The 26623-nt window shown below is 36.9% G+C and overlaps 1 protein-coding gene across 1 annotated transcript in view; it reads right to left on the bottom strand.

The window, feature by feature from the left end:
* The window catches only part of ctnna2 (catenin (cadherin-associated protein), alpha 2), a 307681-nt gene that overhangs the window by 37483 nt on the left and 243575 nt on the right, over positions 1-26623 (bottom strand). The window contains exons 10-12 of the mRNA XM_028017938.1: positions 15083-15175; positions 11447-11603; positions 10618-10818 (exon numbers count right to left, since the gene is read on the bottom strand). Of these exons, the coding sequence (XP_027873739.1) occupies positions 10618-10818; positions 11447-11603; positions 15083-15175 (451 nt within the window). The remainder of the gene's footprint in view (positions 1-10617; positions 10819-11446; positions 11604-15082; positions 15176-26623) is intronic.

Raw genomic sequence — 26623 nt, 5'->3', positions numbered from 1 at the left:
TCACATTAAACTCCAGCCAGAACAACTCTTCCCTCATTTGCTGCTTGTATCATTTTACTGCGGAGTCATAAACATAAAAAAGTAAACAAAAGCAGAAACCATTCCCAAGCATTATCCAGAGATCAATCCTACCTTAATTATCAATCTGGCTATACATTGCGTTTGACTTTTACAGAGGATAACTGTGATATGTGACTTGTTCATCATGTGATAAAATTTTATTTATCCAGTTGAAAATAGTCAGCGGAGTACCTTATAGTAAATCCAGAATTGCTCCAGATATGACTGATGTATGCACCTCTGGGAAAAGGAGGGTGGTTCATGGGGTGAGAGAAAATTGCTGAAGAAATTTATCTGGTTCTAAAAATGTATCAGGAAGGTATAAGAATACTCAGTGCAGATTGATGTGTATTGAACTGTATAGCAGCAGAACAGCCAAGGTGGAAATTGTATTCTCAGATGGCTTTAGCCCTTTTTTAGCAGAATAATGCTCCCTGCTGCAAATCAAAAATAGTTCAGGAATGGCTCGAGGAGCAGAACAATGAGTTTGAGGTGTTCACTTGACCTCTAAATTCCCCAGATCTCAGTCCAATCAAGCATTTGTTATTATCTGTGGGACAAACAAGTCAAACCATGGAGGCAGCACCTTGCAACTCACAGGAGTTAAAAGATCTGTGACTAATGTTTGGTTCCAGGTACCACAACGCACCGTTAGGGTTCTAATGCGGGGTCCCCAACGCTCGGGGTGTATTGATATCGGACTACTTGGTAAAACAATAAATATATACAGTAATTTCCACTGTATGATGAACAGAGTGGCTTTAGTTTGAAGCTAGCAAGGATCAATTTGTTTCTGTTGGATTGATTGTACTGCAGCAAGTAACAAGATAGGCAGTCAAAGGGAGCAGGGAGAAAAGCATGTGAGCCACATGGATGAAGCAGTTTATAGGCTGACCCAGAGGAGAGTTGTTTATTTTGTGCTAATACAGTTAATTCCCTTCCTACCCCAGAACACCAAAAATTACATTAGAGAGCAAGTTTGATGTGTGTGGAGGACCCTTGGTCCAGTGGAAAGTGTTTTTCCTATTTTTCCCACGGGCATGAAAATGGAATAAAAAATTGTCAGTTATACGGCATTGTAAAAAAAAAAACACAACTTCCAGATCTTGATCTTTTCTGCTTCATGCCTCTCAACAAACAGCGAGCAGCAAGAGAACCCAACTCAGTTTCTGCAAAACCAGGATGCTGTTTTCTCTCTGCACACCACAATCACAAAAATATGTCATTTTTCATTTGAATCTTTGACCTAACAGCTCCAAAGACCTTCGGTCTAACCACAAACCTCATGCTTATGTAACACTGACTGGGTGGAAAATAAAAAAAAATCCTCCTTTCGGTCTCTATCTGGTCTTCTCTCCCACAGTGTAATCTTGGTTAAAATGTTTTTGCAACATTCTCATTCTGCCCTGCTCGTCTCATAGTAATTTCCTCATCAGCGCTCTCTTCTAACTCCCGCCTCTATTTACACACTGATTAAGGGACCTTAGCTCTTCTCCTTTCAAGCTTGGAGTTTGCTATCTGGCTGTCATTTTGGATAATACCTCTTTTCCCATCACTGTAACAATGGATGCAGATTTAAAAAGAGACTCAGCCAGCTGTGTGCTTCACACATATGGACCAAATAAGAAGGCCACTTGGTGTATTCAGAAAGCACACGTTTTTCTCCCTGTTTCTAGTCACTGTCTAAAAATTGCAGGATTATTTCTGGTTTTCAGCTTTTGGTATAAAAATCAGATAATTTTAACCAAAAAGTATGACCCAGTTTGTTGAGTTCGAGAAAAGATTATTAGTTGACTCATTATTCTTCACAAATTGCCATTTTGCACAATTCAACTTTCTCATCAGACTTCACTAAAGCTCTTTTACAGGTAAATGGTAAACAGATGATGTATAATATTTTCAACAGTATGTAACCCACAATTAGCAAACGACTTTTATTTTTGCGGGCCCACTTCCTGTGTTGCCCGAACGCTGCTAACTTATTTAAAGCCACGCCTCCAGTGCGCAGTAAAAGATCCTCACCTGTTCCACTGTGATTGTGGCTTGCTGTTGGCGTCTTCCTTAGGAATTCCTCAAAAAAATCTTTGAACATATTGATTTGATTGCTGGGTGAGTTTATTTGTTAACAGTGTTATTTGTTCTATGTGGTACTTCTGCTCAATTGCTCATTGGAGCGTTGTTTTATTAGAATCACTGGCATTGTTTACCTGGACCGTCACCAGGATTCTGTTAGTGCTGATTGTGGCTAAGTACGCCCCACTCTCTTCAAAAAGGTAACTTGTTGCTGAAGTTTGTGCGTATTCTGACACCTTTACATTGATGCCGAGGCACTGAAGTTTAAACTAAAATTGATCAGAACAGAATGTAGCTACACTTAAATTGATATTGCGCAGTATATTTATTTATTTATTTATTTATTTTTCTTCCCTCACTCTGCTTGAGTATTTGACAATTAATTTATTTTATTTTTCTTGATTGATATTTTGGAAGTGCACTTTAACTTTAGTACTTTAAGTTTAAATTGATTAGTTGAAATATGATAGTTTTGTTTTATTTAAATTATGGTTAGTTTAACCTGATTGAAATGTCTGTTTAATTATTAGGAATCTAATTATTGCATTTGCATTTAGTATGCATAAACTAGATGTTTAAATTTAATAATTATTTCCTTTGTATTATATTTGTTTCTGATAAAACACTTAATGGGTTTTCTGACCTTTTAGGTCGGGTTTTTTTTTTCCACCTGTCGGATCAGATCCTCATCTGGATCGAAAGATGGCGAGCTAGGAATGGACTATGGACTTTATGATTTGGACAATCAATTTATTCTGAGTCAATTCTCATGTGTCTCATTGTGTTATTGTAATTGTATGTTTTTTTATTCAAATCACTTAATATATATTCACCAAAACTAAAAGCACTGCCTCCTGTGTTTTTTCACACCTCAGGCTCCTTAAAAGGCCACTCTTCCGATGCTGCTTATGTAGCCGCAGTTAGCTGCCTAGCCCATAACTGTTACAAGTAGTTTGTGTTAATAACTTTGTTTACACTACAGAATGAGCCTTTAAGCTGCTAAGTAGCTGGTTACAGTCAACATTCCCATATTGACCAAAAATATGTCACACAGTCAATATTTTATGCATTGTTGCTAAGCATGAATTGTTATCAAGATTTTAGTGTGTATCAATACACAGTAAAATATTGCAAAGGAGGCATGTAACGGAATATTAAAATCAAGTTTCTGTATGTAAATTGGTTTTGGGACCAAGTTTCAGTACATTTTCGGAACGCTTCACTTAAGAGAAACAAATGTGCCAGGTGAAACTTTTAACCTGGTTACGTTAAATCAACCCTGGGCTGAAACAGTCCTTATTTGGGGTACAGAACTGTTTCTAAATTGGGTTGTTTGTAACACTTTTGAAAGTGTAACTACAAATAGTTTTGTCTATGTTGGTGTCTACTAAGGTCAGTGAAGTGGGTTTACTTATTAAGAATCTAGGAAAAAAACACTGGTTCTTGGAGCTATTATTTTAGAAGGAGAAAGTATGAAGTGTCTTTCCTCAGATCCCTTAAATCCCGCCTGCATTTCCTTTTAGTGCAGTTGATCCACTGATTTACAGGCATGACATGTGGGAGGCACAGTGACTGCATGTGTTATTACTCACAGCAAAAGCCTGGTTAAATCCTATTTTCTCCAGCCCAATGTAATAACAAGGAGCGACTCCTCCCTTGCTCAAATGGCATGGTGACAAAATATGGACCATATATCAGTTTTTAATCTTCTTTCTGCAGGCTTCACATTAATGAGCAACTTAAAAAAAATTTCTGTCTTTTTGAGGGGTGGATTATTTGAAATGCAGTGTTATTCCAGGTAGGAAGGTGTAACAGAGAAGGAGGAGCATGACGGGGGGTAAACTGTGAGAAGTCATAACCACTTTCCCATTAGGCTATTGATTTTTCAACCTCTCAAGGACATGCTTCTATCCCAGACCTGACTGTCTGTCAGGAATCTATGGCAGAGCCTTGCACAGCACTCCTTGGCTGCCTGAGATCTGCCTGAGCATAAATCTGACCAAACTCAATGTGTGAAGGAGGGATGGGCAAATTGAGACAAGGTCAAAGGGCAAGTACTGCAGTTGTGGTGAGCGTAGTGTTGGTGTGGCAGCTGTCAGAAATGATAGGGAGGGAATGGTGATTGGCATGAGTTGCCGTGGGCATAAACAAAGGAGTAATCAAATGGCACCAAAAGACAACTCAAAAACTGGCAAGTGTACAAACATATACATAGGGGGCAAAGGAAAAAAAAGTTTTACATTTGTACAATAATCTGAAAAGGGATAAATGGGGAAAAGTATCAATGAATTCCACTAAAATCTCACTCACATCGCTTAGTGAAATCTTTGGTGGCAGCTATTGATTCTTTTGGTAGAGTCTAGTTAATTGGACTTGGTACCCTCTAAAAAGTGTGCGGTCCTATATCCTTTTTCATTGTTCAGCAACACTTAATCATCTTTCCCCCCAGCTATAGATTTCTCCTTGACTGTGTTCAGATCCATAGACATCAGGTTCAGGGAAGGACTGAGGGGAGAGGAAGGCAAAAGTTCACCAGGATCAATAAGTGCTTTATGGTCCAGATAAGAAGTGCATGGTAGCACTTACACCCATCCCCACGCCCCACCCCACAAATACTACCACTAAGAGGTGAACAGGAATAACAACAGCTCTTCATCAAAGACAAATGTGAAGCCAATGAAACACTGGTTTAACACAACTGCTGGTTCCTGGACTTGACATCTCAATTAGTATCCAGAATCGTTCAAATTTAAGTGATATTTCTCCCTGAGGACATCTGACTGGTCTACTTTTTGCAACCGTCTAGACTGTACTACCCGAGTTCTGACCAAGCTGTTTAATGTGACCAAGCTGTTAAATATGTTCAGTTTTTAATATATTTTCCAGAAGAAATGTCACAATAATAACAAACATTTAGGAATATAAATCACTGTATACCAGTTTCAAAACAACAGATTCAATGCAGCAACTTTATATGTAACCATCCTTTGATTTTAAATATAAGAAGTATGCGGCTAACTGTTCACACCTCACACCTTTAGTGATAAGCATTAAATAATATTGATGACAATCATTGTTATAATTTGAAGTAAATAAAATTGTAATGCTTTGCATGGCTTTTTCTTCATTTAAGGTAAATAATGTGAGATTCTCTCCTAATCTTTGAGTGCTTACAATTTTCTTACTGCACAGTATTTTAAGCAGCTGCATTTAAATTTTTCACAGCTTATAATGTCTAAATAATGGACACCCAGGTATACTGCTTCACTGTGCAGACCCTCCTCTGTCAAAACTACAGTTATGAAAGTGAGTTGTTACTCAAAAATTAAAAATGTGTTTTGAGCCAAAATCTGAAATGTCTAATGGTTGGGAAGAAACGGTCCAATAGATAAAATGTGAATGAATCAATGAAGCTGTCAAGTTTGTGATAAGAACATTTTCTGCAGCTAAGGACAACATAAGTGAACACAGAATTATTCCTGGTATTTTTCTTCATTTTGCCAAGACATCCTCCACAAGCATTGCTGTTGTTCTATGGACATCCAAAATCATTGACAATGACAACAGTGTGAACTCTCTCTGTTTCTAAGTATTTAAGAAATATCACACAGATTTGAAAATAGGGGAAATAGCAATGGTTCAATACACATTTCCTGTCCAAGAAAGATGACTTGTCAGTGACAGGTTTCAAATACATGAACTGCTCTGAACTGCAGCAATGAAGCGGTTTTGTTGTCAAAAAAGTTGAATTGTCAGTAAACAGACATCATAACATTTTGGAAATTTTTGTGTTTGTTTATTTTAATCTTGGTCAAAGGTAACCATGCCTTTTTAAAATCCAGAATGAAGAAAATAGATTAAAACAATAAACTTGAACTTTAACTATTTACCATACCAAATTTTGACATATTGCAATTTCACAATTTCATCTTTTTTTTTTAATCTTACAACTACAAAGTCCAATTCTTTTTACTTGGATAACATTTAACACATCAGAATAGTATAAAACAGAATTGCAAATTAAAAGTCAAATGATACAAGCTTTCTTTGCAAACAGAAATCTAAAAGAGATGGTATGGAATTTTATTCAACCACCTTTCCTCTCATTTCTAAAATTAAAATCCAGTGCAGCCAACTCCCTTCTTGAATTCATCTTAATAATAGAGTCTTCCCTTGGGGTATTTAACCCATGTATTATACAGCTATTCTGTGAACATCTCAGAGGTTTATTAAAGACCATTAGTGAACAAACAGTTTCATCAAGACTAAGGACACACTAGACAGATCAGGATAAAGATGTAGAGCAGTTTGTGCTCTACATCGCTGTGAGTACCACAAAGTATTCACAGTACTTTCCTTTATTCGTATTTTGCTTTGCTATAGCCTTGGTTGAAATTGCAATAAATGAACCTCTTTACTAAAAAATTCTACATACAAATGGTCCATTAGGACGGTGGAAGAAAGTTTTTTTTACATTTTCGCAAATCTCACAGCCTTTGTTTAATACTTTGTTGATGAAGCTTGTCCTTGAGATGGGGAGAGAAGATCTGGTTAAGTCGAGGATTAGATGGATGCAGCTAAATATTTGACAATGCTGGAAGAAAACATGTTAGAAGTTAAAAAAAGACATATGACTGGGATAAAGGTTTACCATTTAGAACTAATATGACCCTAAAGACTAAAAAAATTATGCTCTCAATCCAATTTGACTGAGCTTAAGCTTTTAAGTCATGAAATGCGCTATGATGGCAGAAACTCCCCCCAGAAAATGTGCAACTGTAATTGCAGTGAAGGTAGTTCTACAACATATACACATAAGAGTGTAATTATACATGCACAAAACACTTTAGTTATTCTTTGGGAAAAGAAATAACATATTTTTTATATAATAACAATATGCACTGATTTGTGTTGGCTTATGGCAGAGCCCCTACAAAAATACAAAAAAAGTTTTTGACTATTAATGACTTTGCAAGCATTTATATGATAACTTTTGGCTTCTGTTTCTCTTTATGAATTAGACTCCAAGCTGTTTTTAATTTTCTAGTTGAACAAATTCTGCAACTGAACTAACAATTGAGAATAATTACAGTGTTGTAAAATATCTCATCTTTGTAGGGACATCGAGGTATAGTGTCAGACTGGTGGAGAAAAAACAGTAAATCTCATTTAAACTCTTAAAACCCCAAAATACATGTTGAACTGAAATCAGAGGGGAACCAACATAATGGTGAATCATCAAGAGTTCTCCATTTGTTCTCAGTAATGCTGACATAATGCTTCTGTGCCACGCTGACTATTGAAACAAGATACATGCTCCCTTCAGGATTAATAGAACAGCAGCATAATTATCAAGTCAAAGTGCTCAACAAGGTTATACAGTAGTTGCATAAAATTGACCTCAAGTGTTCATCAAATATTGCCATGATATGCCATCAATTAATTACCCTAATCAATTACACTGAATTATGCAGTAACACATCACAATGTCCTTATATTGCCATATAACCAACAGTGTAAGTAGTTTATTATGGTGGAGCTGATCACCAGGAGAGGGGCGTTAGACAGATGGCTTTCTGAGAGCACGTGACTCAACGAATGCTGTTTGCGACTTATCAGCTAATAGGGAGGGGAGCTGATTGTGTCTCTCAATTATCCTGGCAGATGAAAGTAACGAGCGAAACAACAGATATACCGCCTCGCTAAATGGGCTCTAATGGGAGAGGTAGAAACTGGAGCGGGGAGGATGGTAGAGAAAGGCGGGTGAAGAAAAAAAAAAAAACTAGAACAGCAGGGGTTGGGGGTGGACAGAGCATAATGGCCTGTCAGAAGATGTTCTACTTTTTTTGGTATACAGGACGGATTGTGGTCAGATTTTATTCTTCTACACCGGTAATGGATAAATGACTTCTTTCCTTTCATCCTGTGGCTCTGTTTTGAGTCCTGTTTGTGACAGTATATTTTTAAAGGGCATGTTCAAGTATACTTTTAGACAATTTGAACAGCTCTTACAGAGAACAAAAATCTTTATAAGAAAAACTAAATTCAATGTGTTTCTTCTCTGTTTGCTTAGTCTTTTTCTTGAATGAACATGATTATAAAACACTATAGAGGGCTGTATTAAGAAAATCATTAGTTTGCTTCTACATTTCTGGAGCATGTATGTTTTCTAAGGCTATTATTTCACATTTAGAGTCACCAGTTTTAATGCAAACACCATTTTAGCTTTCCGTATAATGTAATAAAAACAAACAAAAAAACCCTCTCATTTTTGCTTTTAACAGTAAAAAATGCTTTCATTACATGTTAATCCTGTTAGGGTTGAGTGTGCACATCCATTTCAGCAGGCTGCAAACATTCTTACTGAAAATATTGCAAGCATTGCTATATTTCATCTTCATTGATCACAAGTTCCCCCAAATGTCCAATCAAATTCACTCCTCTGCCCAATGTTACCTTTTAATAAGATTTTAGGCTGTGACAGATGCTATTATTAAAAAAATGCATGGGTGTAAAAACAGTGACATATTATAGTTTTGGTAGATATGGCATCCAGTCTTTCCAAAAAACACTTTCACGTTTTTTTTTTTTAATCTAGCTGTTGGCAGATTTTGACAGAATGTAGTCAAGTAAGGGGGGTTAAAAGGGACTAGATTAAATAAGTAAATACATCATTAAATCATTAAATAAATGTAGAATGAAATAAATAAATGTTTAATTATACTGTATGTATAAATAATGTATTTAATATACAATTAATTTATTCAATTTGTCATTAAATTAGTAACATGCAAACTTATTATTTGCTTATAATTATTGAAGCAAATAATTATTTAAATGTGTATTTAATCCTTTCCTGGTTCCTGTTCCTGTAGCGTCACCATGACATAATTTTATCTTTCAAACTCGCCCCTTGAGGTTGAGTTGCTTTGAGTGGGGCTCACATTGATCTACTGAACTCCACTACTTTAGCCTCATTCTTTGAAAATCATGAAATTAAGGATTCTGATGAGCTTTCCTGTGAGATTTTACAATTAGTTGACAACATAGAAGCAGGAGATTGTTGTTCAGAATATGTGACGGATGAAGTCAAAGGGGTGTCTGAATGCTTGCATCATGGCATATAAATTGCAAAATCTCTCAAATAAGGTCCAAAGGAAGTTTATGAAAATCCTGTATTATATGTTTGTGATTTATAGAGAACAGACGGGGCTGGAGACGTAACAAAGCATACATACATCCTGATGAAGCGTAGGACCTTCACTTTTGAACCCTCGTATGAAAGAAAAACTAAGAAAGAACTAAGTAGTTCTTGATTCACTTAATTATATTGATTCAACTAATAAACTCTGGTTGGCGAGACTTAGTTAAATCATTTAGTGTTATGAATTGGCAAGTTATAAGAAACTTTTAGCTTGTCTGAATTCATCTGATTTTCTGCTTTTAAATCTAAATTAAACGTCTTCAAGGCCTATACTACCCTTTTTTATAGCTTTATAGCTGTGTATTTTTTGTGCGGTGTTTGTTGCTGACTCTTGGTCAGGACTCTCTTCAAAATGAGGTTTTTAATCTCAATGGGTTTTATCTTGGTAAAATAAAGGTAACATAAAAAAAAAATTTCCACAACTCTACATTTCACAAAAGAGCACATAGATGCACCCGTTTGGCCACCCCTGATTACCATCATTCAGACTTAAAGGTTTCTTCAGTGATTGAGATTAGTGAACCAACTATTTAAAATTAATTTGAAAAAAAGAATCACGTAAAACCATTCTGATTTAGCAGTTCTTATTTCCTCTGTTTTCCCATTTTGTTAAATTGGATACCAAAGATACAATTTTCCTTCCAGTAAGAGACGATATGTGAGGATAGAGGACACAATATTAGACTGCTCTTCAGTCAGAAATTCATCTGAACCTTTTATTGTGAGCAAAACATCAGTTAAATAAATATAATACTTAAACAATTCAAATCATCTTTTAATCTAAGTATTTACTTCATACAGAGTTTTCCACTGCTCAGTCTAAATGTGGTGAATTCTTAAAACAGAAATGTCTAGCTTAAAGTACATTTTTCCACTTTACTTGTGACAGGAGGAATTTGTTCATTCTATCTTGCCTACCACAGAGATAAACTTTAGTCTTCTAAAATAAGCCCTGACGCTGCAGAGAGAGAGAAATAAATAACTGACGAAAAATGGACAGGTGCCAGAACTGGTAGAGGGGTTCACAAGTGGTGTCCAGCTTTTGTGTTAGAGCCAAGACACTAATCATAAATGTGGGGAACTGAGCATTCAGCCAGAATTGAAAGCTACAGAAGATTTTAGAATATGAACCTCTGTGTGCCGTATTTGCCGTTAGACTACGGCATTTGCCAAATGATTCATGGTAAAATATGCATTTATAGTACATAACTCTATGACGAAGTGTGAAAATAATATGTTCAATTATGGCTTCTTATGCTACTCCACTGTTGTGCACTAACCAGTTTCTGACAGGAGCTTGATGGACTCCAGCACGCGCTCAGTGTAGACCCCAGGTTCGTAGTTTTCCATCTCAGCATTAATGATGTGGACCACACGGGCAGCTCGTCCACGAATGGCTCCAGCAGTTCGGTCGAGAGTGTCCACATCTCCCTCTTGCAGGGCAATTACACATTTGTTGACATCCTCAAGGATGTGATTCTCTGAAGAGAAAGAATGAAACTGGTTTGAATCAAACAAAAGAGACCATACATTCTTTTTTTTTCTCCATAGAAACACAAATGCTGTCTGAGATCAAGATTACCATGAATTTTTTGGGACATGTCGGGACATGGCATTAACACTGCAACTGTGAAATGCAAGTTATGCCACACATATTCGCCCGTGTACTACTGAACTTCAGCTGCCCCGGTCTGTGACCCATAACTCTAAAAGGTTCTGTAAGCTCCTGGACAGTGAGATGCATTGAGTACAATGTCCAGGTGACATATGATGATTAGATGGGAAAATTCTTTTGGATTAATTTAGTTTCTTCTGTGATGTATTGTACTGTATATGCATGTATGCACAAAGTCATCAAGTAAAAATGACAAAAAGCCTTCAGATTTGTCCATCATTGTTTTTAAAAAGCCGATCAAAGACAGAAAATATTTGGTTAAAGCAACCCCTCCGATCTAAATTTATTTATTTTTGGTTTACGTTGACGTAAGTAAAGAATGTCTGGCTTGTTGCGTCTATTTCTTAATGAGCAAAGTTTTGAAAATTGGTAGATCTTTTAAATCTTAATAAACTCCATACAACAATTTGGAAATAATATTTACTGCTCTTTACCTGACACAGAGAGAAAGTCGTCTACAGATGTGATGTCATCCACTGCTTCAGTCAGAATGCGTACTTGCTTCTCCCACTGGTCCTTGAACACGTCCATGTTGTCCTGGGCCACCTTGCTTTGGGGCCGCGCGGCCAGAGTGAGCGCAGCATTTATAACCTGGAAAGGAAGACAAATCATGTTGTAGTGCATTCCACATGCATATATATACGGCAAAAATAAAACAATTTGTGTATATTACCAGTTCTCTTTGATTTAGGACATGTCTTAATGCATTATTAAAAGTATGTCTTTTTTTGCTACAAAAAAAGCAGCATAAATAATAACCCTGCAGTGCTCCATTTGCAACTCACAATCCACCGTCCATTACTTAATAACAAAATAACCCTTAAATGTAGATAATGTGGAATTTGTGAGAATGTTGGACATGTACTGTATGTTAAAAAAAGAAAAAGAAAAACAAAACAGCACCGCTCCTATAGCCTCAACATGTACACTTGCAGTATATTCAGCTCTGTTAAATTGGAAAATCTTGAACTGAAATATGGAGCTAAATCTTGCAACATTTTCTGCTCTCACCAACTCTAAATAGATGTCTTAGCCAACTTCGATTTAAGTATGGGAGCCCGAAGTGTCACAGTTGCATCTATATGACTTGTAAATTATAGGTAAAGGCAAAAACAGGTCAGTCATCTGAATAAACCCAAAGTGAGTGGCTTAAAAATATAATCCAGGATAATCATGGCTCAAAAGATTCAGATGAAGGTTAGAATACAGTTTTGTACAAAATAGATTTTAAGCCTCGACACGTAAAAATTCATATATTCAATAGGATTTCTATTTTTTTCCAGCAAACTGTCTTTCTTAATATTTTCTAAACCTGTGTGGAAAGAGGGGCACTGGCAGCATGAATGACAGCATTGTATATTCATAGAAAATTTACTGAGAATTGTTTTCAGCTCCACATTATAGTCAATACTGTAGTTACTATACTGCATTTAGTGGGACTGCATCAAGTTTAAGGGATATTCTTTGGTGTCTTTGATTTAAATTGTATGTTAAAAAAAACATTGGGCAAGGTAAGAACCAGTCTGGCCTTAAATATGTGGTAAAATAAAGAGTGATACTGTAAGCAAATGACTGAAAGGTTCTCAGTGCAACCACTTGCTCTAAAATGAATAATAATAATGAATGTTGTCATATATTGTACCACTTTTAAATGTAGTCAAACATAAAGTAGTAGTCATTCATTCATTAAAAATCCTAAACTTTTTCAAATTTTATAGTATTGCTAGGGCTGCTCAGTGGCGCAGTTGGTAGCACTGTTGCCTTGCAGCAAGAAGGTTCTGGGTTCGATTCCCGGCCCGGGGTCTTTCTGCATGGAGTTTGCATGTTCTCCCTGTGCATGCGTGGGTTCTCTCCGGGTACTCCGGCTTCCTCCCACAGTCCAAAAACATGACTGTTAGGTTAATTGGTCTATCTAAATTCTCCCTAGGTGTGAGTGTGTGTGTGCATGGTTGTTTGTCCTGTATGTCTCTGTGTTGCCCTGCGACAGACTGGCGACCTGTCCAGGGTGTACCCCGCCTCCCGCCCGGAACGTAGCTGGAGATAGGCACCTGCAACCCTCCCGACCCCATTAGGGACAAGGGTGAACAGAAAATAGATGGATGGATAGTATTGCTATCTGCTAATCTTGTGCTACCTAAAACGCTATTCTTTTTTATTTTTAAATTTTAATGACTAAACAAATTTAATCACAGTAAAGCTGTCATGCCACTTACAGCATGCACTCAAACCCGACATTCAGCAATACGCAACAATATTTAATTTTCATGTCGGAAAAATCTAAAATTGTTTAATAACAGAAAGAAATAATACATAGAAATTTAGATAACAAAATAATCAGCCAATCCTAAAGGAGAACTGACACTGCCATGTCAATCTGAGAAATGATTTTGGTACAAAGAGCTGTGAAGGCTTCAGCACCTGACAAGGACTGCAGCCCATCTGCAAGGCCGTCTTCTACCACAGAAAACAACTGCCTACATGGTATTTACTGTTTAAAAGTGATTTTCTCTGACAATTTCGAGACATGGCCTTGAATCCTCCCACTCATGCCTTAGGTCTGAAACTGCTGGGGCTTCAGTGGAAGATGCAGGCGGGAGTAGGTAGGGGACTCCGGACTTGTGCTCCAAGAGACGAGATTCCTTCCTGACATTCTAACCAGCGCAAGCCATTGAAGTTTGTTACAAATCTCTGTGAACTCCTCTGCCTTTTACTGGCTTAGAGTCTGAGTCCTTCACCAATAACTAATGCCGTGGTGCCCAACAACTCAATCCAACCTAAGTATTATACAAAACGTGGAGAGAATGATGCTGTATTCAAGAGAACTAGGAGATACAGGACAGATGATGCAATGTGTTCATTTAAAATGGGACTGACAACTGACTTGACTTGAATGTTGTGTATTTTAAAAGACATGTGACAACCTCAGTTCAGGTTGTGGATTGCTACCAAAACTGTTTTAATCCCAAAACAAAACAAACAGTGAAGTACCATAAGATACTTTTTAAATTAATTGACAGATCAAACAAAGTGAGTATATCATATCATCACAGTGCACAAAATCTAATTGTTGTCAGTATTAAATAGTAATTTCTTCACACAGATTGACATAAATAACTTTTTTTTAGTTCCACCAAATCTTCAAAATCTTCCAAATAGCCTTTGTTTGGTTTATCTTGGTACCCCCAGGCAACCACAGTTTCCTTGAATAACACAAAGTAAATTGTCAGAATTGGTTACCTTTGTAAAGTTTAAGACTATTTTAACAGACAAAGAGAAAAGCTTAAAGAACTTATACTGTGACCTAATTTGCAGCACTATAACACTACAACTAAGAAACTGCAGAGAAATTGAATAATGATAAAAGAATTATGAGTCAGTAATTAACTAGCTAAGCTGTTTATTATTTTGTTTAGTGCTCTTCTGTATACCTTCTGTTTCAATTTATTTTAATGTAAACATTTTCTCTAGGATGTGGCAGCAGCTGAGTTTAAGACAGTGCTATATGTAGAAGAATAAGAAACTTGGGCTAAACTGACTCAGAACAGATGAGGGGGAAAAAAATCACTCTTTGTTCCTCTTTCCCCAGTCACAAAGTCTGAGTCGATTATATTTTTTAATCCGTCTCTGTTGAGCGTGTCCAAGGAGTATCTGGAGAAAATTCTTTCCCAAGTTTTCAGAGTTAGTGGGTTATAGAGGGTGTACATAGCGGAAAATGAACGTTAAAGTCTGAATCTTAACTTCAGCTTTTCTTTATTTCCACTTTTCATTCTGCGTTGTGTCCCATGTGAAAAGGATTACCCTAAACCTGGGAAATAATGGACCAGTTTTAACATCATTGTTTGTCTGCATTCTGAGAAATGGTGCAACAAGCTCTTTCAATTCACTACTTGTAGATATTCGTTGAATTCTGCATACTATGATTTTTTTCTGCCATTTCAAGTTGTTCCATTTTATATATAAAAAGAACAAAGCTAATCTTTTGAGATCAGTTGAATATGGCTAAAAACCAAAAAACAATGTTGGCCACACTATGTATCCAGCTTGCATTTAAACTTTTTCCAAGCATTTACCTGTGGACATAGGCTGTCAATTTGGGTGGCTGCCATCCGTACCAACTTCACACCCTCTTCATTGTTGGAAATGGAGCAAGCCAAGTTGGCCACCTGAATAAAGCAAGCAAGAAAAAAAAGACATGGTTACATTAAAATGAACCTGGAAACATCAGTTACTCTACAGTATAAATTAAGCTTAAAATTTAAATTGGAAAACAAATGACAAGTATAGGCAAACTAAAAAACACCAGATGTTTATAGCAGTAACAGAGCACTGCTCTTAGACTCCAGGTTTACTGGTGGTTCTGAGAGTTTATACAAGTAAAATTATAGGGCCGTGCTTTAGTTTTCAGGATTCTCCTGTGAAACCAGACTCCAGTATTAGTCTGTGTCTTTAAAGATTAGGCTTTAAACTTTCCTTTTTGATTAAGTTCTGCTTAAGAGTGACTTAGGTTATCCTGAAATATCTCTGTGGTTATGCTGCAATAGGTTTAGGCTCCTTGGAGACAAACTGACCCCTTTTCCACCTCACTCAGCTACATTCCTCTCCTTATTGCTGTTATTTCATCATTTAACTTAACACGCTCTGTTCTTCTTCTCTTCTTAGAAGCTACATGTACATCTAGTCTGGTCTGTTTAGCTGTGAGACCTTGCTGGAGTCGGGCACTGTCTGAGCTACTGCAGCCAAAAACTTATAGATGATATACTTGGTGCTGTCTTTCACTGGTAACCATGTCTCTCCCTAAGATACAGCAATTGGATGAGCTTTTACTGTGACAAACTGTCTGTGCTCTCTTCCAACTAATAGAAAACTGTCTCAGACCTTATCTGCATAGCTCTGTTTCTCTCATCAATGAAGCCATGAAAAAACATATTACCTCCATTAACTTTTAACCTTTCTGTTACATAAAAAGTATTTCTGAACTGTGATTTTCTCTGTGTGTGTGTGTGTGCATCCTCTGTCTTCTCAAACCCCCAGTGGGTCATGCCAGATGGCCGTTCATACTAAGCCAGGTTCTACTGGAGGTTTCAATCTGTTAAGGGGAAGTTTTCTTTTGCTACATGCATGCTCACTAGAAGGGATTGCTGTAACTTCACCAACACATAGCAAGGGACTGACCGCTGTTCCCACATGCTCATCCAGGAAGAGTGAATGCTGAAAGTCAATGATCTGATGCAATCTGTTTGGTTCCCTTATTTACAAAACTTTTGAGCCACTTTGCATTTACATACCTGAAACAACTTTATAACACACAGTTTACAAGAGTCGTTTAATTTCTAATCTTTCTACTTTACTGTTGTAAACATTGACTGACGACTGTAAAAAACAAGCCATTTTTGAACTTTTTACTTAGTACAGGGAAATTATAAGAAAGAAGAAAGGATTGAACAAGTTGCAAGGAAATAACTGAATTTATTTGGATCCAAAATGACTTGATTCAAGCAACATGAACAGTGAAACCAGAAGTCATTAAGATAACATTTCCAACACTGCTCTGACGATAAGAAAGCATTTCTAAATAATTGAGGAGTTTTGTTAGTGCAGACAGGTTGCCTAATTTCATAATTATGGTGCTAATTGGGTTTTATGAACAACAACAAAAAAAATCTTTCTTTCTCTCTTAAAGAAGTTTACAGATACAATGTTTTCCATCAGACTGTTGACTTCCTGAAAATACATGTCAGCTTATCTGAGTTGATATTTTAATTCCTTAGTTAATTTTGGCACATTAACTAAACACAATATTTAACAGTTCACTTGCTTTAAACTGATTAAATGTGTTCCAGAGAATTTAAAGACTGTGTAACATGGACTCTGGATGCAATATACCATAAAGAGCTGGCTGGCTAAATTTACAAGCAAAGTATGTCAGAGGTGTAAAATGGAATATTTAAAATCACCACATTTGAATCATTCACTTTTTATGACAAACAACAAACACACATGTGCACGCAGCTCGTTTTCCTCATGGAGTTATTAAATTTCTCCACACCCTCACTGCAGCTCATTGCTAATTTTAATAACTTTAAAACCCTTCAAAACCCAAATCTCATTCCCAAACAAATCAGATTTCAGCATGAACCTTCGGGCTTTGAGACTGAGCTGAACAGACGTGTGCCTGTTGGCAGCGAAAGGTGCCAGTCTGCATTAGCACTTCTAGCACTCCAGTCACTGTTTGAGAGAAAGTGAGGTAAATCAAATTTGTTTTAGAGGACTCTTGCTTAGAGCTCTGTCTCTTTACTCGTGACAGCAATGAGCACATTGATGGATTACAGTCCTTTATGTGAAGCATGGTGTGTGCATGCAGGTGGGGGTGTATGCGCGGGCGTGAGTGTGTGAGTGCATGCGTGTGCTTAAAGTGGCGTTAGTGACAGAGTGGAAGTGTGTGATTGTGAGTTGGCGCCCCATAAATGTGAGTGGATGTTTGCATGGGATTTCTTTGAGAACCATAAAAAGCATATTTTTCAACTTAAATGCTGTTGGTGATGTTATTATGGACTGAAGATTTTTAAATATTTTTTATTGTCTTTCCAAAGTGCATTTGAAATCAGGAAAATTTTGTGGATACTTGAAGTTGTTATCCACTAAAGAACTGCTAGAGCTTCTGTCGTTTTGGTGTTTTTCCTGGTATCTCATAGAAATAATAATCTTCTTTTGCCCAAAAATTCATATTTTATGAGCAAATATTATACCTTTATCTCTTTTTGCTAAGTATTACATCTTTAATGATGAATAAACACATTTCTGTTTGTGATGCAATTATTTTTGTTCTCATGCAACTTGGTGCAACTCTTGAACAAGTATCCTGAAATCACAATTAATATTTCCTTTGAAATAGTGTTTATGTTTTATTTTCTTGCACTTCCATTAAAAAGTGGAAAATAAAAAATAAAACTTCTATGCAAATTCACATTCATCGCTGATTCAATTAGAATACAACAGCTCCACTTAACCAGCAGAAATCACATCTTTCTTCTCTGACTTTATCCTCTTGACATGCTTTCCTGTCTCTAGCTTTGCTCAGCCCTCTGACTGCTGTTGCGTCTCAGAAGGCAAAAGGGGCAAAGGGCTCTCTGGATGGTGGAACCATGCCCAACATGCCCACTCCCACTCCCTGTTACCTAACACAGAGTACAAGGATGGGGCCAAAGATGCAAAATCTAGTCCAAACTACTAATTGCAATCATCTAAGGAAGCACTTCTCCTTTGGGTTTTAATTTCTTTCTCTTTTTTTTTTCTGACAAGGGTGAGAAAAACCAAGACGGAAGGTCTGAGAGTACACCCTGCAAAACTAATGCTGATATGGTCAAAGATACTGGAGCCGAATAAGGAATTCAAAGAGGCAGATGGAAGAGTGTGTGTGTGTTTGTGTGAGTGTGAGAAAAGGAGGAACAGAGAGAGATCCCTGCTGAATGGCCATTCTTCATTTTAGCCTAGAACAAAGAACTATCGATTCTGTCCTTTAACTCTGCTGCGGATAATCACTTCAATTCTAATTTGATGACGGTTTCCATGGCACATGGAGAGATGAGTATTCTTACGTTAGTCATTTAAATCACTGAAATGGAGCCAAGTAACTGGAAGACGCTCAGACAATGTCGGCTTCTTTTCATTACTCCAGCTGGGGCGCGGTTAAATTGGACTTCTTATGTGTCATCTGGAGGCAAATATGATGGTAAGACGTCGAGTAACATCTTAAAGTGGTCTGTCTTGTTCTCGCTTCACAAGAAGCAAAGCTCACAATCGGCTGACCTCAATGTAATTTCAATAATTCGAGTACCTCCCTTCAAAGCACCAATTCTGCAGCCATTTCCAGCAGTTACACTAGAGAACCTTTAGAAATGGAACCAATCCAAAAGTTGGTGATAGCCAAGGTTCCAGGTTCAACAGTTTGTCGGAGAGGAAAGCAGGAAGTAGAACTTCACTTGAAAAATAATGTGAAAGAAAAATTCACTGAAGAGGACATTGATGGTTACTGAATGGTAAATCTATTATCTGTACTCTCAACTTGTTACTGGGAAGCTGTTTGTGAAGGGACATAAAATGCAGTGTATTATTCATTTTTCACTGAATACGGCTAGAGCATTACTGCTTCTTTACTGTCTCTTAGCAGAACACCTAAATAGCAGAATACAGTTTGCAGGATGCAGGAACAAATACTGCAAGTATAGTAATAATTACCATGAAATAGTGACTACATACTTTGAACTAAATCTACGGAAAGTAATGCATTGTTGGGAAGTGAAACAAGAAGCATTGATGGTACTCGATATTACAAATAAAATCCTTGAATGTACATATGAGCTTTCTTTACATTGGCATCCTGAATAATAAAAACAATGCATTTAGTCATCAGATTCACTTATTTGTAAGTCCTTCTCAGAATAAATGCAGCTGTTTTGTAAAGGTTTCAGAGGTTCAGTTTGAGAACATTAGTGAGCAAATAACATCATGGAGACCAAGGGACGCAGCAGACTGATCAGGGTAACCCTGTTTTGTAAATAGGGTTACAAAATGATTTCATAATCTTTGAACATCTCACAGAACAGTCTGTAATTCATAATATAAAAAAGAAAGGCGTGTGGCACAACTACAAATCTATCAAAGCATGGATGTAAACCTATGCCGATAGGCAGGGCAGGGGGAGAATTAATCAGAGATGCAACCAGAACTAGAAGAAAACTACTGATGAAGGTTAAATACAAGAAGTCATCTTTTCAATCTGTTACAAATTATGGAAAAAGCAAACATGGAAGAATGTGTACTGGTAAGATGAGACCACATTCACAACATTATGTCAAGTGGAAAGCTAACATTACCCTGAGCATGGAATCATCTCATGAAACATTGTTGTGGAAGCTACAGGGATGTATTTTCTCGAGGTTGAGCTACTTAGCAAAGAAATTGTGCTAATGTTGAAGACTATGCATGTGTAAACTTGGAAGATACCAAATAATACAATTGTTCCTGTAATTGCAGTGAAAGGTAATTTAACAAACTATTGCCTCAGTGGGAGGAACAGAAAGAATGGCAGACTTGTCAGAGATATGTTTATTAAAAACACGAAAACTGCCAAAACTACAATTTTGCTGTACAGTAAACCCTCGTTTTTCGTGAGGGTTGTGTTCCGAAAAGAACTCGTGATAGGCGAAATCCGTGACGTAGTTACCTTTATTTTTTACAATTATTATACAGCATAATTAAATACTCTACATTGAAACCAAAGAACAAAACCTGTTTTCAGGTCCAAGCATTTTTAAAACAAATATAACGCTTTCTTACAAATAACTACAGTAAAATAATCATTTTACTCATCAATACGAAGTACAGTAGGACAAATTGTGACTCGCGTATTTCACTGCTCCTCTGACTGTGACGCTGTGGCCTGTTTAGCCAATCAGGACGCAGAACACAATGCACTGTGAAAAAAAATTGCACAAAAAAATCCGCGAAGCGAGGCCGTGAAAGGTGAACCGCGTTATAGCGAGGGTTCACTGTACTCTGAGTTGGTCTAGTAATAAAATGAACTTGGTGGCTATAATATGATCACATTTGAAAGAACTCTATCTGTATAGTAGTGCCAGCCCTTGCAGGAGCACTAGCATTTGTTTTAGTCAAATGCTGTTAGTTCCCAATGGCTTCAACTGTACATTCACTGTATGGACCGGAAGAGACTGAAGGTGGAGATGCATGACATTAGGTAACACATGCAGTCAAGGTTGTGCAAGGTTCAAGTCCATCGGGAATGCTAGGCAGCGGGAGCTCACGACCTGCTGTAAATGACTGTGAACCACAACTTTGAAAATCAATCCCCATTAAAGAGTGAAGTGCTTATTGCCTTGGGAGGAATGCCCACCGGGCTTGCTGCGACATCAAAGCAATGCCAAACCTTCTGGCATATTAAAACAAGAAAAGTGTGAAAAAACAAGAACAAAGGCAATGGATTTCCAACCATGTTCAGCCTGATAATAGCTGAAGGGCTCACTCCACACTTAAAACGTGTTCTGATAAACATTACCCTTTCTAATTTTAAGTTTTCACTTTAAAAAAAACCATATAAACTTGCTTAAAGAGAGAGCAAACCTTTGAGTGACACCTCGTTGATATCAATGTGTCACAATAAATTGTGAAATAATATTACATGCAGTATTCTGAGCCGAATCATTCATAGCAGCAAAACTGTTTCACCTAAATCCAAGTTGTGAGGCTAGAACACAAAGAGTGAGTCACTATGATTACAGACTGCTGTTTAAATTCTCCCTTTGCTACCTTGTTCTGTCAACCCACACATAACCAGCCAAAAGACAAAGTGGACCTAAATTGCGAGTGACTCTAATGCACTTAGAGGTTCTCTACACTTCTTAAGTTGGCATGGAAATGAGCTTAAGTTGCTGTTTACGAACTGACAGTTTACAAAGTGACAGGTTCATAGTACTGCCCGACCCTCCTTCATGAACAGTCTCTGCAGCTTACCCCCTGGTTCAGTGTTGAAAGCTGACGGCAGCTGGAGGTTTCAACTCAAACAGAATGTCAGATGAATCTCTAATGCCAATAATGCCACACTTTCAGTTTATAAATCTTTATATTTCTTTATAATCCCAGGTAACAAAAATTAACATCCATTCCATTTAAAATGCCAAGAGTTTTGACACAAAAAATATTACTTAAATTATTCTTAAAGATAAATAATTCAGGACACTGTTAATGTGACCCATAACCTGCACACAAAATTGTAATTGATGACTTGCTGAGTTACACATCACATTAAAACTATATGCTGAAGTCAGTACACACCTGCCATAAGTTACAGTCTCTCTAGTCAACAACAAACATTGTTTTGTTCCTATAGTAGCTTTTTTTCTGACATTTTCTTTGGCATATGTGGCTTGGAGAGAGATTCTAAGGGATCTAATAGTCTAAAGGTAAAATTATAACACTGCACCTCCCAGTAAAGCATTGTGGTGTGCAATGCATAGGAAATATCTTTGAAATCTGTCCAATTAGGAAGATCTGTCCAATCCTTCCAGTTAGACAGGATTGGACAATCCTGTCCCTTGCAAAGGCAGAGGGGACAGATGCACCAGGCTGATGGACTCCTAATCAGAGAGTGGTGTGATAAAAGTAAAAAGTACTTTGACAACGTATTAGTTTGAGGGTAAGCACACTTGTACATTCAGATTAAGATAGAACAAAGGTGGAAAGAGTTCTGAAATGTTGGTCTTGATTTGTTACATTAAAAAATCTGACATTTTACCTGGAGCATGTAGACTTTTTATTCACTGTAACTCTTCTTCACATAAAATAAATACAGTAAAATAATAAAAATTAAACAGAGAGGCATCATGGCAGTACCATGAACAACCGTAAAAATGAAGTACAGAGGAGTAACACTAACTTCTATTTATTACTGCAAGAATAGTCCTCCTTAGTGCATTACTTTCTGATGCAAAATTGTAATGTCCCAAGGTTAAGACACTCACAATGACCCGTTGATGGCAACATAGTAGTTCAATGACCCGATTCTATACGGTCAATGACTCCTTAACAAAGCTCCTACCAGGTCAGCACAAGCAATTGTACAGGTCCCCTGTGACTAACCCTTTACAACAGGACCATTTAACTGAGGTGGAGATGCACAATGGGAGCACACTAGCAGTTATGTAAATGAAACAGCCCTCTCTTTTCCACACACTGATAGTTACATGCCAGAACGTTCTATCACACAGATGACTTCCATGTTAATTACCTTGCAATGTGTTTAAAGTTATTTCTCAGTGCATTAGATTATTAAAGTCATCTTTTGACAGCATTGCTTTTAACAGAGCGCTTAAGTGTACAGCTTCTGTCCTCTTTGTGATCACATAAGGATTTTGAGTCCAGACCTTATATTAATGTTTTAGGCTTTTCATTTTATGATCAATGGAGTCAAAAGTATGCACAGTTACAGCATCTTTAAGATATTTTAGAGAAACATAAACATGTAGAAATTCTCTTTGATCTCTCCTTAAACTGCAGTACTAATGAAGCACAACTGAAGACTAAATATGTGAAAAAGTATGTGAATTTGCAAAATAAAGATGACAAAAAAAAAACAACTAATATCTGACATTTAAACAAAAACACAGGAGGATCCCTCCTAAAGGATGATATGACTTGATACATACAGCTTTTAATAAAAGTATAACTTGCTGCAGCTGATGATATTTGCCAGAGGAGACATGGTTGAGTGCTAGGCTAATGCTAGCTGACATTGTCACTGATTTGATAAGGTAAGATAAAAATGTATGCTTTCAGTATATTTTGTTACAGCTAGCTCCAGAAAATCATATGCAAACAAAAACTTGCAGAAAAAAATACCATTCTTTATAAGTAAGTGCTTTATTAGATAGGAAACTCAAACAGTGTTAAGAGTGTAAAAAAGACATAAACTGTCTGGATGGATATTTTGTAAGATTGAGATGTTTTTCTTTCTTTGAACCTCATTAATTCAGTTTTGGGTAAAGATTAGAAATACATATTTAAACAAAAATACATTTTGAAAAACTTAGAATTGTGTTTAAATGTGAGAGATACCTAGAGATTTTTAAATCTGATTAAATAGTCCATACATACTCCAGGTTTCTGTGATAGAAGTCAGAACACTGGTGGAACTTTTTTGAGTTATGTAATACAAAGGTAAACAGTGTCACAGTGTTACATTTGTTTTGGAGGAATTATTGGTCAGACATTACTTTAAGGATTTTCTTATTTTGAATTATTATTATTATTCCCACCTGCTGGCACAAAGTGTTTTTTTAGTAGAGCAAGTTTTACAACAATTTTACTTAAATTCTTTTCAGGTTTTCCCTCATCAATATAATCAAATGGCACTGTTTAAAATAAATACAAAAAAACATCTTCTGTAAAGCTATATATAAACTTCATTGATTGAAGAACACCTTTCATTTCCAAATTCAGTAAGAAAAAAAAAATCCAGATATGAATACAAAATAAAAACAACAACAAAAAGCTTCAGTTTATAACGTAAATATCCACTTCAAGGCAGCAGTCCAACACAACAAGAACCCAAACAAGAATTGAGCTAAACAAAATTAAAGACCATCAATCAGCTGACCTCTTTTATTCTTACCACATAAAGCTAATGACCTTCCTGTGGACCAAAAAGCAAAGCTGAAAGTTCCAGTTGATTAAAACCATTCACACAATGAGGACTTCTCTTTTTCTTTCAAACATCCTGTGCACTTTACTGTATCTGACTATAAAGTTCAAAACACATTTTATTGTAACCTTTAAAAAACTGCGTAGTCAGTGAAAGAATCCATATGAGAAATAATAACTATTTGATTGAATGGTTGCAATTTGCCTTGTAAAGAAAGAGAAGATGTATTAGCAGTATGTATTATTTTCCCTTTAACTGCCAGAGCGCTGAAAATATCAAAGAGGAATCTTTTTTTTTTCTATTGAATTACCAAAATAGAAGCATGTTGACTTTTCTTTTTTGAAAGACTATATGATTTTCAATCAAAAGCTGTGGTTGGCTGCAGTAGAAAACAGCCACCAAATTCACATCACAGTCTCCTTGACAACCATGACTGAGCTTGCATACAACTCTGACAGTGTGATTTACAGTGGTCGTTTCTCTAGAGTCACAGCTAAGGTTTGACTACTGCTAAAATCATGGCTGGCTTCTCGATAAACATGATAACTTGCTGTAAACTCCTGGGGATGTGAAGTCGTGCTGCCAGCTAGGTTGGAAACAAGCACAGGGGGTGGATGACAACGCAGACAAGTACATACAACTGTGCACATGGCTGCAGATGTAGATACGCACTTCAAAGAGGAGTAGTACAGGCAACTGATGTAATACAAAAGAAGACGATGGCAATCTGTTTTGTAGGAGGCTTGTTCATTCCTTTAAAAATGTCAAGGAGCAAAGGGATTTTTATGCAGCCACATATGCAGAGACTTGAAAATGTGATTCATATTTACACCAAAATTTGAATGCAGGAGAATGAAGGAGAGAATGGGCACCTAGAGATAAATATCCACAATATAAAGTTTTATTGAGCTCAACAAGGGACAGAGATAGGTAATTGAAAGCAATATAAACAAATCAAATAATGTGCCAGGACATGGTGCAGAGGAGTGTCTCGCTGTTCAGCTTCGGTTTAAAGTCCTGGATATTGGATTATCTTGTTCACGTGGCTGTGAATGACGGTGCATTAAAGAGAGAAAGGAGAGGAGAACAAATGGCTGACTCACTTTGCCCAAGGCACAGGACCACTATAGTGTTCACACTTTGTATTGGCTGGGGTGTCTCGTTGCTTTGCTGTGCTTACATCTTAAGTAGTAAGGACAAAGTAGACTAGTTTTGGCTCGCTTTGCTATGAACATTTAATGGTAAGTGGGGGGGCAAAGGAGTTACAGGACCCTACATGAAGAAAGAATATGTTTTATTTAATTTGGTACTACTGTGGCTTTTTAATGTTACAATCCTTTTTGACTTTTGTTGAAGTTAGTACTGTAGTTGGAGGGGACAAGCAGCCTCTCTCACAGGTCTTTTCCACACCCACCCAAAAACACAGCTAAGCTTTTTTTTCAACTGAAATATTGATTTTTCTACGCTTTGCCCCCGCTCTCTTCCACCCACCCTCATCTCCCAGGAGTGCTGGCCAAGCAGTGGAGCTTGGCACCAAAACATAATTATGAAAATGGACCTCTGGGTTCTTTCTTTTAATCTATCTGTCCCTTTGCAACAGAAGTTATTTAAAACTGTTTCAGGAGAATTGAAATGTTTAACCCACTTTACTGTAAAGGGTAGTTTACATATTGGCGCTACAAGATCAGTTACAGTCAAACTTTCATGGAAAAGCTATTTTATTTCATTTCAATACTTGAACTTATATATGTGTTGGTGTAGATTCATTGGGCACAGTTATAAATATTTCAAGTTTTCTGTGTTTTCAAAACACTGTTCAGTTAAGATGATTTTAGCTTACAGCGAATGAAAAGCCAAATATTTTGAGTTCCTCAGAAAATTACAATAGCACAAAACATAACTTTTTTTTTTTTTTACAGACTGTTGGCAGTAGATTGTGTCCAGTAGAGTGTATGCTACGCACTTAATTCTTTGCCAGGCTTATTTTACCTGCATCATTGTGACCAGCTAAGGAAGCATTGTTGGCTTTGGTGTTTCTCGTCTTCATCTTGGCAATAATTCATAGATCATAAGTTGTCTTCAGGTCAGATCAGATTGCTGGCCAAACAAGTCCTGCTGGAGAATGAACTGGCATCTTCATAAAGCTTGAGAGCAGGAAAATGGACTGGACTTATATAGTACTTTTTCAATCATACTGACCACTAGAGCCACATTTGCACTCACAAATATGCACTCTGATATGCAGGCAATTTGGGGTAAAGTGCTTTGCCTCAGGGCACATTGACATGTGACAGAAAGAAGCTGGAATCAAACTTACAACCTGCCAATTGCAAAATGACCCACAGATCCCCAGAACTATGTTTGACTTGCTCTAAAATGTTTTCGTGAACAGCTGACT

This window comes from Xiphophorus couchianus, chromosome 5 (assembly GCF_001444195.1).
Source record: "Xiphophorus couchianus chromosome 5, X_couchianus-1.0, whole genome shotgun sequence".
Lineage (NCBI taxonomy): Eukaryota > Metazoa > Chordata > Actinopteri > Cyprinodontiformes > Poeciliidae > Xiphophorus > Xiphophorus couchianus.
This window is presented reverse-complemented; position numbering and strand designations above follow the sequence as displayed.